The following is a 13,660-nucleotide window of genomic DNA, read 5'->3' on the forward strand; positions in this document are numbered from 1 at the left end:
TTCTGCACAGAAACAGTTTTGTCTACCGTGACATCGGAGGTGAGCTTTGTCCACAGAAACAGTTATGTCTGCCATGACATCAGAGGTGAGACAGAAACAATATTGTCCACTGTGACATCAGAGGTGAGCTTTCTGTACAGAAACAGTATTGTCCACCGTGACATCAAGGTGAGCTTTCTGTACAGAAACATTATTGTCCACTTTGTGACATCAAAGGTGAGCTTTCAGCACAGAAACAGTTTTGTCTACCGTGACATCGGAGGTGAGCTTTGTGCACAGAAACAGTATTGTCCACTGTGACATCAAAGGTGAGCTTTCTGTACAGAAACAGTATTGTCCACCGTGACATCAAAGGTGAGCTTTCTGTACAGAAACAGTATTGTTCACAGTGACATCAAAGGTGAGCTTTCTGTACAGAAACAGTATTGTCCACCGACATCAAAGGTGAGCTTTCTGTATAGAAACAATATTGTCCACCGTGACATCAAAGGTGAGCTTTCTGTACAGAAACAGTTTCGGCAAAGGTGAGCTTTCTGTACAGAAACAGTTTTGTCCACCGTGACATCAAAGGTGAGCTTTCTGTACAGAAACAGTATTGTCCACCGTGACATCAAAGGTGAGCTTTCTGTACAGAAACAGTATTGTCCACCGTGACATCAAAGGTGAGCTTTCTGTACAGAAACAGTTTTGTCCACTGTGACATCAAAGGTGAGCTTTCTGTACAGAAACAGTATTGTCCACCATGACATCGAAGGTGAGCTTTCTGTACAGAAACAGTATTGTCCCTGTGACATCGAGGGTGAGCTTTCTGTACAGAAACAGTATTGTTCACCATGACATCAAAGGTGAGACAGAAACAGTATTGTCCACCATGACATCAAAAGTGAGCTTCTGCAAAGAAGAGTATTGTCTGCCATGGCATCAAAGATGAGCTTTCTACTCTAAAACAGTATTGTCCACTGTGACATCTAAGGTGAGCTTCCCATGGTTTAAATGTTCTCTGTGGGAGATAACTCGGTAAATGAGGCCAGGCATTTCTTTGGTGGTGTTCGTAGATTTTTACTACTTTAGCCCGTGCTTATTATTAAAAACAGTGAGTGGCTTCTTCCATTTATTATCATGCTGTATCAATGATACTTTGTGATGGATGTTTGTCATACTGTTCCTGACTTATCTTTCTCTTTGTTGCAACTTCTGTCCAACTTTCCACGACTCTTGATGACTTGACAATTGGATGGAAAACTTTCTCTCTTTTTTTGTGGTCTTCTCAGCAAGTTATTGACTGTGTGATGATTTTTTTTTTCTTTACAGCTAACAATTGATGATAATTGATTCATCAAAAATCACTATGTTTTTTTCTATTTTGTTTCTTTGTCTCAGCTGCTAATGTACTTCGCGATACACACGGCAATGTGAAACTTGGGGACTTTGGGGCATCAAAGCGAATGCAGCTGATCGCCAGTTCTACAGGTGTGAAGTCAGTGGTGGGCACCCCGCACTGGATGGCCCCGGAGGTCGTCAACGGTGATGGTTATGGAGAAAAGGCTGATGTTTGGTACGTTGTCAAAAAAGTAGACGTTTGACAGTCATGGCTGCATGTTGTAATGTTCAGTATCTGTTTGTTCTTTTTAAGACATCTTTCATTTGTCTTCATATGCTGTGATGTTTGTTTTTTTGTTTATTTATTTGTTTATTTATTGTTAGATGTCCCTGATGAAGATCTTTCAGACTGTAAAGATGTTAACAGGTAGAGATGATCCATATCACAAGTTCTGTGAAGATGTCCGTTATGAAAATGATATGTGATACTGTAACAATGTCCCCAATAAAGATGGTCTTTAATGCTTTGAAACTATCCCTGATAAAGATAATCCTTAACATAACTTCTGTGAAAATGTCCATTATGAAGATGACTTTAATGCTGTAAGGATGTCCCTGACAAAGACGATCCTCACAACACACAGTGCCAGGAGTCCCTGGCAAAGATAATCCTCACAACACAGTGTCAGGAGTCCCTGACAAAGACAATCCTTGCAACACAGTATCAGGAGTCCCTGACAAAGACAATCCTCACAACACACAGTGCCAGGAGTCCCTGATAAAGACAATCCTCACAACACAGTGTCAGGAGTCCCTGACAAAGACAATCCTCACAACACAAGGTGTCAGGATAAGTGATGCAGTGTGTGGTGTCTCTGTGTTGTTCTGACAGGAGCGTGGGGTGCACAGTGGTGGAGATGCTGACAGGCAAGCCTCCCTACAGCGACTACGAGCCGCTGGCAGCCCTGTACCAGATCGTGTCCAACAAGCACCCCAAGTACCGACTGCCCCCTCAGTGCTCTGTGCATGTGGAGAACTTCCTGCTGCTCACCTTCAGAACGACTGTCGCTGACAGACCCTCCGCTGAAGACTTGCTGAAGGACAAGTTCTTTTTACGAGATTTCACATAGTCCTTGGCTGGGTTGTGTGTGGCCGTGCAACCAGTGTGCCTTTGTCTCATAGTTTGTTTTTTTGGGGGGAGGGTGGGGGTCCTCATCTGATCTACTTAATTTATGTGATCTACAACAGTTGTGTGAGGAAACACTGGTTGGTGCCGGTTTAGTAAATACGTGATTTTTTTTTTTTTTTCTCCTGGAAAACCTAAAACCAGACTGTGGTGACCTGCTCAGCTGCAAATGTGACCCTGGTGGGACCTGCGGTGTGTTCATATTGGAATTCATTCGGATGTCATCGTGTCACACTAGACTTAAACATTTGGATGTCATGGCACAAGTTCCTGGTGGACTGAATCAAACGAAAGTGGATAGGTCTTATGTTGAAAAAGTGAATAACATTTTGGGGTGGGGCGTGGGGATGGTGGGGGGTTCTTTTGTTTTGTGTTCTGTCTACGTTTCAAAGGAAAGTGTGATTCTGGTGGATTGTGTTGGGAGTGTCATCAGCTGGAAACCAAGCGCGATGTGATTTTGAAGCATGTTTAACAGAAGCATGTTGTGATTGTGTGACCTGTTGGAAGACAGACAAGAAGGGGATGGTTCAGCATTGCATTTTTTTTAGGTGTGATCCTGGGGAGAGGAAATACCACCACCCAGCTTCAAAAATGTACATGGATTGAAATGTGATCTTGACCATTCTTATTCTGTTTTTGATACAGTGCTGACAACAGCAACAAAATCAGATATCAAAACGTTTAGTGGTGTTAGCTTAAAATTGACAGCAGCCATTGGGTTTTTTGTTGTTGTTTTTTTGCTTGAAGTAGGTTATTGTTTTTTATGTGAAGAAAATGTCTGTTTATATTAGCACGACTACTAAAACAAATGTACTGAATCCAGTTTAGATAGTACAGTTCCTTTGTTTAGTGCATGGATTAAGTTTCTGTCTCCATACCTTGTTCCCTCCTTCCTATTTGCCTTTCTCAGCATTTTAAAAGTTTACACAGTGGTGTTTCCAAGCTTTCCCATGTTAATCAAAGAAGTGATGGAACTAATGTTGACTGCGACACGTTTTACTATTGAGATAGCTGTCTTGAGGTGGTTCAGTTTATCTATAGGGAGGTGCGCAACAGAAGAGAAATGGCAGTTTACTCTGTTTTTTGTTATTTGGAAGTGTGTATGTGTACATGATATGTGTGTGAGAGTGCATATTTGTTTAATATGACATCTAACAAGTGCATTGGAGAGTGGATATGCACAACACAACACACAGATATGAGTATGAAAAATATGAGAACCTTGGTCATAAACTCAACCAAACATTTTCAGCTGGTGGCTTTTGTTGGAAAAATAGTTCAGGTTGTGTGAAGAACTATGAAACTTCAGGGCAAACAGGCTGCAAACTTATTTCATTCCTCTGTATCATTACTTCTGTGTATCATTATTTCACTTGAGGGGGGAAAAAATGCAATGTGGTAGTGAGTGAGAGGTCTGCAACAGACATCTGTTGCACAATGAAGTATCCAGCAAATCTTAAGCAGTATCTGATGTAGGCGCTGATATTCATTACCTGCATACCTGTTGTTGCAGTAGCAAGTAGGTTCCCAAATGAAAAATACTGCAGTTTGACAAAATCCAATCTAAACATTGCAGTGAGAACAGTGCTCATTATCATGCTGTTGGAGAAACATTAGTATGGAGGTACCAAAGGAAGCATAATTTGTGTGTGTCTGTCACAATGGATTTTTCAGTGCCTTATTCCCTGAATTTTTTATCAGGCAGTGTTTGTAATGTTTGAGGCGGACATGTATGGATATAAACCTGTTTGCACAATGAGCTGATGAGAACACATATATGGACTCCTGACATACAAAGTCTCAGAGTGTCCACAGCTGGTACAAAATAATTGTACAGAATGAGCTGATCTTTCATTACTGTGCAGCAAAACAAGTGGGCAGTAACTGTGAAGAAACAGCTGGGCTTTTGTGATATGCTGTAGAACAAGTGTCAAATAATTGTACAGAACCATCTTGTCTTTTGTGACAATGCACCAGATCCATCAAAGTTGACAAGGACTGTACAGACACAGCTAAAAATTCATGACGAGTTTCTATTAACTGTTCAAAGTCAGCTTAAAGTAAATGGTTGGAGATCGCAGACTTTTTATGACCATGCAACAAAATAAGTTTACGATTGTTGTTCAGAAACTGTTGATATTTCATGACTATGCAGCAAAATAAGTTTGCATACAGAGGCCACAAATCTTTTTTTGACTATGCTGCAAAATAAGTTGAAGATGGCTGTATAAAAACTGCAAACCTTTATGACTATGCAGCATAGTAAGTTTATATACAGAGGCTGCTAATCTTTCATGACTATGCAGCAAAATATGTTTATGATAGCTGTAAACAGGCCACTAGCCTTTCATGACAATGCAGCTAAATGTCCATGAAACCTGTACAGAGACCATTGATCTTTTGTGACTATGCAGCAAAATAAGCTTAAAATAGTTGTACAGAACCAGCTGATCTCTCATGTGGCAAAACTACAAGTCTCTGTCCATGCTCCAGAAGTAGTAGCAGCTATGGTTTCTTCCATCATTTAAGTGTGATAGTTGCACATGTCTGCATACACTTTTTAGAAATTTAATATGTTTGTCTGTAAGGTTTATGTCAAAGCCAAAAATGAAAAATGCTGTTGAACTCTGGGAATCCAACATTTTGTTCCCCAAATTTCATGCTTGTCTGCTGTTCCAGGTATAATTCATCCATATAGAGCGCTAACATAAGAAACTAAACACATGCAAGTTCAGGTCCACCCAAAGAGGCTTACAAACTGTTAAGTTTTGGTTTTAAGGGGAAACCTTTTGTACATTGTTGTGCAGACATAACTGTTCACATGCATGATCTTGTTGAGCTGCAGACGTTTATACTGTTGTTGCACAGGATACAGATGTTAACTCTTTCTCTTGTCTTCCTACATATTCACATGGCTGCTTCAGTTTTCTTGCTCCAAGTTTCAAGTGACTTTTCAAATCTATCAGTCTTATCTATTTTTATTTATGTGTCACTATTGCAATGATTTCTTTCCCTCAGGAAGTCTACAGTTTGCATGTTACTATTTCAGTGGTCTTACGATAATTCCCATGTAGATCATGGCTAAGCTACAAAACTGGTTTACATAGTTGTACAAAACCAGCTTTGATATCATGTTTCTGTTGCGACGAAAGTTTACATTTACAATGAAAGAGTCTTTGAATACCCGAGAACAGATTTGTGCTACCATGTCAGAATGTAGTCAGCAATGACAGAGAGTTGTGTAAAAGATTTGCCACTGAAAGTTTATTATACCCTGTGTTCACTATTGTTCCATTTCATGGAAACTTCTTCATTTTCAAGCATGCTTGGTATATGCATAAATGCCTGGTTTTTCTTTTTCTTTTTTTTTTTATAGCATACATTGATGTTGGAAGACAGGACATTGGCCCGAGTGTGAAAGATAACTGTAAATATTATTATTCTTAAGATCCTTAAAAATGTGTATATATATATATATATATGTATATATATATGAAATGAAAGTGTGATAGGATGTGATAGGAATGATGTGACTGTGTTAAAAAGACATGTAGTAATTATAAGCAATATCATTGTCTGTTTTTTCCATGCCTTATCTTGGGCAGAGAAAGGCAGTGGGGGTGCATGTTTTTCTGGCATGTTATTATGCAGTCTACTTACATAATATTACAGAGGATATTGAATGAATCACCCAAGATCTTGTGCATAATATCATCTCTTTGTATGCATCATGTGTCAGTGAATGATGATGTTGGTTTTTCTCCCCTTGGCATAAGATGAAGCGAACATCTCTTTTTCGGGAGATTGAGAAAAAATATTTCAGACATCTCTTTGAGGTGTGAAGCTGAAATCTATCAAATCAATCTATGCACCATGCTGCAGATTGATTTTTTATTTTCCAGGTTGGGATATATAAGAATAGATTGATTAAACCATTGTAAACAATTAACAGCTAATCTTTGTCAGACCAGCTGAACAGACAAAAAGATAAACTTTTGAAGTAAAAAAGGTCTGCACATTAAAAATATATATGATGGGTGCAGTGATTGGATGTTTGATATTGGTCTTAAAGTCTGAGGGTTCTGGGTTCAGTCCTGGTATCATCGTCGGTGGGTGTAAGGTGGAAATTCTTCCAGTCTGCTAGGTCAGACCTATTAATATCTGAATCCCCTTCGTGTGTATACACATGTAAAAGATCAGATAATCACATTAAAGATCCCATAATCCATGTCAGTGTTTGGTGGGTTATGGAAACATTTACATACCCACCATTCACACCCTATAAACAAAGTATGGCTGCCTACATGATGGGATAAAAAAAAAACCAGTCATGTACGTAAAAGGCCAGTGGTACCTGTTCAGGTGAAAGTGAGAGTTGCAGCCTGTTACACAGTGACAAAAATATTTTTTAGAGTGGATCATTTCCTGGATTTCTGTGATGATTAAAACAACTTTTTCTTTCCCCCCTGTTTACTTAAAGAAAAAAGACTTGTATTTTCAGTGCCGGTAACTGAGTAAGCTAATTGATAGTGGTCTTTGTACACCTTTAATTAAAGTTTGATAAGGTGTTGAAAACAATCCACCCATGTGATTCCATTCATCCTTCAATCCCCATACTCTATAGATAGTAATTTTTTTCAGTTCCATTAACTTTGGTTTGTAAACATTGAAATATCTGGCTTCCCTCTCACCCTTATGTCTGACGTTTTGTTTGTTTACTGTTGTTGTCAACAACTTAGACTGAAGTATACTTTTTTCCCTACACAAATGAGGACAACGACCAAAATGTTTAAAGAGGAAAACTAATGAAGACACAAGAAGACAGTGAAATGAATATATTGGCTATGATCTGATGCCATAGCAGTGTACACAGGTTTTGTGAGTTGTTACACATGATACTGAGTGACTTGCACAGTGCCACTGAGCCTGAATAGATCTGATTACAAAAGAAAATAGTCTCCATTTTGATGAGAGTTTTATACATAATGTGTACACTGTTGTTTTAACTTTCACTGTATCTGGAAATATGAGTAGAAACACATGTCACCTGATTCACTTTAATGGAGTTTTTTTTTCCTGAATTTTCCTTCAACAGGTTAATTAGAGAAAGTTTGCTATCAGTACTCACCCAGTGTATAATTTCGTGTGTCTCCATTACAGACTGTTTGTACAATGTGTTGTCTTTCGTTGATGTACAACTGGTGTGTTGTTTTCTCAGCCATAATACAGATCAACAAAAGAGCATAACGTTATGATCACAGGTTGATGACCATTGTGTGTGCAACTGAGCATAATCACAGTTTAGGCAAGGGTGAGACATTTCTGCACTTCATTGCCTGTTGGGCACAGAAATGATTTGCCAGACACAGCCCCTGACTTTTTTTTTCTGTATCAGCAGGAAACTTTGTGCAACAGTGACAAAATGTGTTCAGTGTGATGTTGGAACTGCGTGAGTCCTTAAGGATGCTTTGGACAAGTGGAGTGGAAGCAGATAAATAGGCATCAAAGGGGCTTTTGGAGTGGGTGTCAAAGTGTGTTGTCATGTGTCCAGTCATGTTGCTGGGTATCAAGTGTGTAGGATAGTACTAGTAGGCAAACATTTTTGTGGAAAAGGTATGGCAGCATACTACTATATTGGGGTTTGGAAATATGGTATGGTATTCATGAATCTTGTGTGTATGTGTGTGTTTTGTATTTGTTCAGGGGTGTGGGGGGTTCTGAAGAGAGTGATAATATTGTTGTGATGTTGTAACTTTGTAACTTTTTTTTTTCTCGAATCCTGTTTATTGAATTTAAACAAAATAGGGCCTTAGGGACCAGGGTTTAGTGGTACATGAGCAATTTACATCATAATATACCATTTGGATGGTGTTTAGAAGCAGGATTTGTTCAGTGCTAGGATTTCTGTCTGTGTGTGTGTATATATCAGCACTTGCCAGAATTTTTTTTTTTTTTTTTTTTTTTTTTTAATAATAATTTTGTGGGTAGACTGAAGCTCTGTGGGATGCAAGGCAAAGATAAAGTTGGGTTTCCTGGTGATCAGTGAAAATTGTTTGTTTTTCCAAATAACAATAAAAGCGTTTCCACTGTGTGCTATGCATACACCTTGCCAAAGGGACAGGCTAGTTAAAGCATGTTCAGTTTTGACTGTTTCAGGTTGGTAACAGTAGAGCTCTTCATCCTGAAACATTCAGTTGTTTTCTACAGCTGTTTAAGCCAAGAAAACTCTTTATCTTTGTGAAACAGTCTCTGTTCTCTGTATAAACAGAGGTGTGTGATCTGTGATAATGAAAGGGGTGTGGGAAGATGAGGATGTCAGATTGTATGAAGAAAGCTGTTGAAGTCTTCCCTGACCTTGTTGCCCTTGTTGTACATATATGTTATAGTCACATTGTGGGATAGAAATGAAATTCTTACATGTTGATGTTAATTAGATGATCCTTTTTTTCTTCTTTAAAAAAAAACAAAAAAACAAAATCTTGTATGGCAGGAATACCCATCATTTTATAGATCACTGTTGTGTAAAGAATGTGTTGTTATATATATAGGAAGAAAATTATCATTGAGGTTATGAAATTTGTCTCACATTTGCTGACAGAGATGCTCTATCTTCAGCATGATTTCCATGTTGTCAGAGAATTTAAAAGTATTTTTGTACATATAAATACATGGGCAAGTAATTGTTCATTTCTGAAGTATATGGGAAAAGAATTGTGAAGTGTCTTAGGGAGCAGAAACATGTATATCAATGGTGCTCTAAAAATATGTGTTGTTTTGTGGCATATTATTATGCAATGGTGTATACCCTATTCTGTGCCTTTGCTCTTCCTGTGTTTTGAGGCATGGAGGGGGATAATACAAAATTATTAATCGTCCACCACCTCCTTTTGCTCCCCTTCTAAAAATAGAAACACACCATTTTACGTCTGTGTGTGCATCGTCTTCTTTTTGGACAGTTTATTTTATGATCAGTGCTCTGGACAGAAAGAAACAGTGAAAGCCAGGATGGTGGGTTTATAGTAAGAGCTGAAGGCTTTGGCAAGAATTAAGGAGGGAATGAAGTGCTGAGGGTTTTTGATTCTGTTCTGTGTTGGAGGACGCTGAAAGGGGTTGATGTGGTAGTAATACTTCATTTGACATCTTTTCACCAGTATGATTATGTGATATGAGATAGATGGTTGGTTTGTCAATGGGTGTATGTGTGTGTATGTATACAACCAGCTGTAAAACAGCTATTATTTGCCCTTTCCGAGAACTCTAATCTTTGTGTGGTCTGTTTTTTGATATCAGTCACCAAAAAACGCCCTTGGTTGGGTTATTAAATCAAGTGGGAATGTCAGATTTTGTATCTTATTATCTATCATCAGACTCCTTGGACATGCCTTAGAGGGTGAGTCCAGTTAGTATTGGTTCCAATTCAGTGCACAGGCGGTGAACTTCATTTCACGTTGTATCTGTCTGTCCAGCAGTGCTTGGTATTCTGCTGAAACAGAAGGTAGAGGCTTTAGATATCAACACAAAGTCAGTTGTGAGTAAACAAGCAAGTGAAGCGAATTTTTTTTTTAAATGAGAGATTTATTTTGCCAGACATTTGCTTAGCAGTGTTACAGGTTGTGCTTGTTTGTGTGGTGTTGGGAGTGAGTGAGTGTGCAGTGTTTTGGTGCACAGTACATGAATAGTGTGAATGGAGTGTATTCAGCACATTGTGTTACACAAGGTTATGCATGATATAAAAAGGGTTAATTATTTTGATGATTATAATGAAAAGAAATGATAAATGGCCAGAAGTAGGTCGCAGTAGAAACATTTTTGTGTCAACAACCAAAACAAAAAACAAACAAAAAAAAATCCAAAAAAAGAATATATCTATAGATAGATAGACAGACAGACAAACAGACAGACAGATAGATAGATATAATGCTGCTTTGTAGAAGTCCAGTTTTGTGTTCCATGGACAGAGAGATGAGTGACTGATGATCGTAGATTATTCATACTTCACTGGAGGTGAGAGGAAAATAGGTGGGTTTTTGGAAAGGGGCATAATCAGTTTGTTTCACCCCTTTCTTCTGTTCTGTCATATTCTTTGTTGACCTGTCAGTTTGGAAGCCACCATGATTTTTTTATTTTTTTTTTTATTTTTTATTTTTATAAATGATAAAACTAACCATTTTGTTCATATTCACTCCTCTTGTATATGTTGCTGATGTAATGTAGCAATTGTTAATTTTCAAGTGGAATAACTGCAATAATGAATGATTTGTTGTTTGGCTTTGTTTTTTGTTTGTTGTTGTTTTTTTTTGTTTTTTTTGCATACCACATGATCATGTGAAAATCTGTGATTTACCCTGTTAAATGTGTGAACAAGAAAGAGGTACTGTTTGTTTAATTTTTTGTGCGACTGTCAGTGCGAAAATGGTATTTTTGTATTGTTTTATATGCGCTTGGTACCAAAAGAGAACTGATACGATGTGGTCCTTAGACCTTATTCACTGCTATGATCAGATGAGTTAGTTTTGTAGTTTTGACTTCTGAAAGGAACAGACAAGCCCCATCACGATCTGTATGTCATGACATTTTCCTGCTTCAGAGTTTCCGCTTCATGGATAATGCTGAAGAGGGTATTCAAAAGATAAATTTTCTTTAAGGTAGCTATGGGGAGAACATTACCGTCATACATCTTTCCATTTAAGTTTGATGAAATTGGTCCCAGCTGCCATCATAAACTTGCTGTTTTAAGATTCAAATGGAATGTTTTCATACTAATGTGTTCATTTTTGTAGTGTGTGCATCATCCTAGTCTTTTTCTTGTGTAGGTGTTCCTCTTTTGGCTGGGAGTCAGACTCACTGCTGTCTAGTACACCCCAAATTGATAAACAATGAATTCTGCTGATAGGAGTTTTATGGGACATGGGGGGTTCGGTTGTTATTTGACCATTTATTGACTGCATTAGGCACTGGAAAGTGTTGAGTCTGAAGTGAATTGTTTTACTGAAGAAAACAGGTTGTAGAAGAAGGCGTTGTCTCACTTCCAAGATAACCGTTTGGTGAGTTAATATGTTGCCTTGGGTGACTGTTGATTAGCTGCCACAAAGTGCGGACTATGGGCTGAATTATTTTGCTGAAGGTAGGGGGACAAAGGACGCCAACTGTAGCTTACCTTTCTTCCCAAACTCCAGAAAACAAGATCACTCATTTTCCTTGAGGACCATTTTGATGATAGTGGATGTAATGTCTTAAAATTTCCTCTTTTTTTTTATACACTTCTCATAAGAATGAAAATGCTGTACTACCATATTGTTAATATATATATATTTACAAGATGAGGCTTTGGATAGTGTTACAAGTTACATGAAATATTTTGATAGTCCTGCAGATAAGAGTTAAGATGTTGAACTGCTTTTGCCTCTGAAAATGGAGTATGGTTGCAAACACGCCGAGGTAGAAAGTCATGCACATGACATGTGAGCTGTCACCCATAAAGGCAGAGGAACTGCCTTCTTGTTTTGGGGTTTTTTTTTTGTTTTTTAGGAAGCTTTGGACTCCGTGATTTGTGTCATATGAAGTACTTCAGTTGCCCTGCACTCTACATTGGCGTAGGACAAAGGTAACACGACACAGTCTGTGGATGTCAGATGATTTTGAGGGTGGAAGGAAGATGTGCACAAGACCAAGATGTGAAAGAGTGCACAGCATTGTGTTGGTTTTCCTGATGACATTTAAATCATTTCTGGCTGAAATGTGGAATAAGCAACTTTAGCTTCTTCAACAGAAGAATGTTCAGTGTACAGTGTCATTCCTTCTCTGTGTACGTGGATGTGTTTTGGGGGAGGGGGGAATGGTATTCTCATCTGATGTTGGTATACCCTTTGAAAATACCACTTTTATAAGTTTAGAAACAGTAAATTGCTTCTTTTCAAGGCCACAATATGATGCTTTCGTTTACTCAAGGTACCTGCTAGTACAAACTTGCCATAGTTTAGGTCAGCAAAGGGAACAAGAATGGATTGGGGAAATGGTTTGGTGAAAAAAGTATGGTGACAAAAATTTTGACAATTTCACACCACTTCAACAGTTCTTTCAAGCTTTTGTCAGTGTTTGCTATAAATTGAGGGTTGATTCTGGGCATGTCAGCTGTCAAAGTCCATCACAGCACTCCCAGTTCAGCTGTTAGCGTTCTGAGAAAAGTGCACGGTCATGGTGTTCGACTGAAAAGGGCATCTATATCTGTTATCAGAAGAGTCTGAATAAAGTAACTGGAAATACATAAAACTTGATTTAACAAGTGTATACCTGGTGGTTATCAGATAAATTACTTCACTCTTGTTCTATAGATGAGTTTCCTGTTTGTCAACACTCTGGTGGATAAGCTGGTAATTGCAAACACGATGTCTGTGTTTTACTTTACTGAAAGTCATACCATCTTGATCGCCAACGTATATGTTTGGTGGAAAATCAGAAGAAAAGTAAATTTTAAAAATGTAATGACCTACTGTCAGATGTCAGGTGCACTAAATGAAATTTCAGGGTTGCTCCTCTGTTTTCTTTTCACCCTGGAAATACTTCTGTCAAGCAGAGTGATCAGTATGTTCCCACATTGTTGGATTTACAGCAAAAAAAATTTTTTTTAAATTAATGGTCAGATAAACTCAGTAGATATCACATTAAATAATGATGCACAAACAGGAAAGAAGAAACAAAAATCAATTTCCAAAGACTACTTCAATACGAGATACCATTAAGAGTATATCCATTAATTTCCTAAGACTGTCATGAAATGTAATACTCATATGTTTGCGTCTGTTTTGTCTCCCCCTATTTACGCAGGGGTTGAAGGGCGGGGGTGTTGTGAACGAATGCCACTGTGACCATATATGTCAAAATGCCTTGTTTTTACTATGAAGTGCCTTGATACAAAGCCTGTGTATTGTTGTACACGTCTGTGAGTCATGACAAGTGTGATGTGAACATTATCCAACGTGTAGCTCCATTGTGTTATTGTATATATGGGTCATTCCACGTGACAATGCTTATGGTTAATTTGTCTTTAAGGATGATAAAGTAAGCAAAAAATAAAAATAAAACAAAATGTTTATAGGCTCTTGGTCTTTTTTGTCTTGTTATGTGCAACCTTTCCAACATGCACAAGCATCCCAG

At 38.1% G+C, this 13,660-nt stretch overlaps 1 protein-coding gene across 1 annotated transcript in view; it reads left to right on the top strand.

The window, feature by feature from the left end:
* Positions 1–13,603, top strand: part of LOC143292774 (mitogen-activated protein kinase kinase kinase 2-like) — a 70,707-nt gene extending 57,104 nt beyond the window's left edge. The window contains exons 15-16 of the mRNA XM_076603338.1: positions 1,381–1,555; positions 2,213–13,603. Of these exons, the coding sequence (XP_076459453.1) occupies positions 1,381–1,555; positions 2,213–2,450 (413 nt within the window). The 3' untranslated portion in view covers positions 2,451–13,603. The remainder of the gene's footprint in view (positions 1–1,380; positions 1,556–2,212) is intronic.
* Positions 13,604–13,660: the final 57 nt, after the last annotated feature.

The sequence above is a fragment of the Babylonia areolata genome, chromosome 18 (genome assembly GCF_041734735.1).
Source record: "Babylonia areolata isolate BAREFJ2019XMU chromosome 18, ASM4173473v1, whole genome shotgun sequence".
In the NCBI taxonomy this organism is placed as follows: domain Eukaryota; kingdom Metazoa; phylum Mollusca; class Gastropoda; order Neogastropoda; family Buccinidae; genus Babylonia; species Babylonia areolata.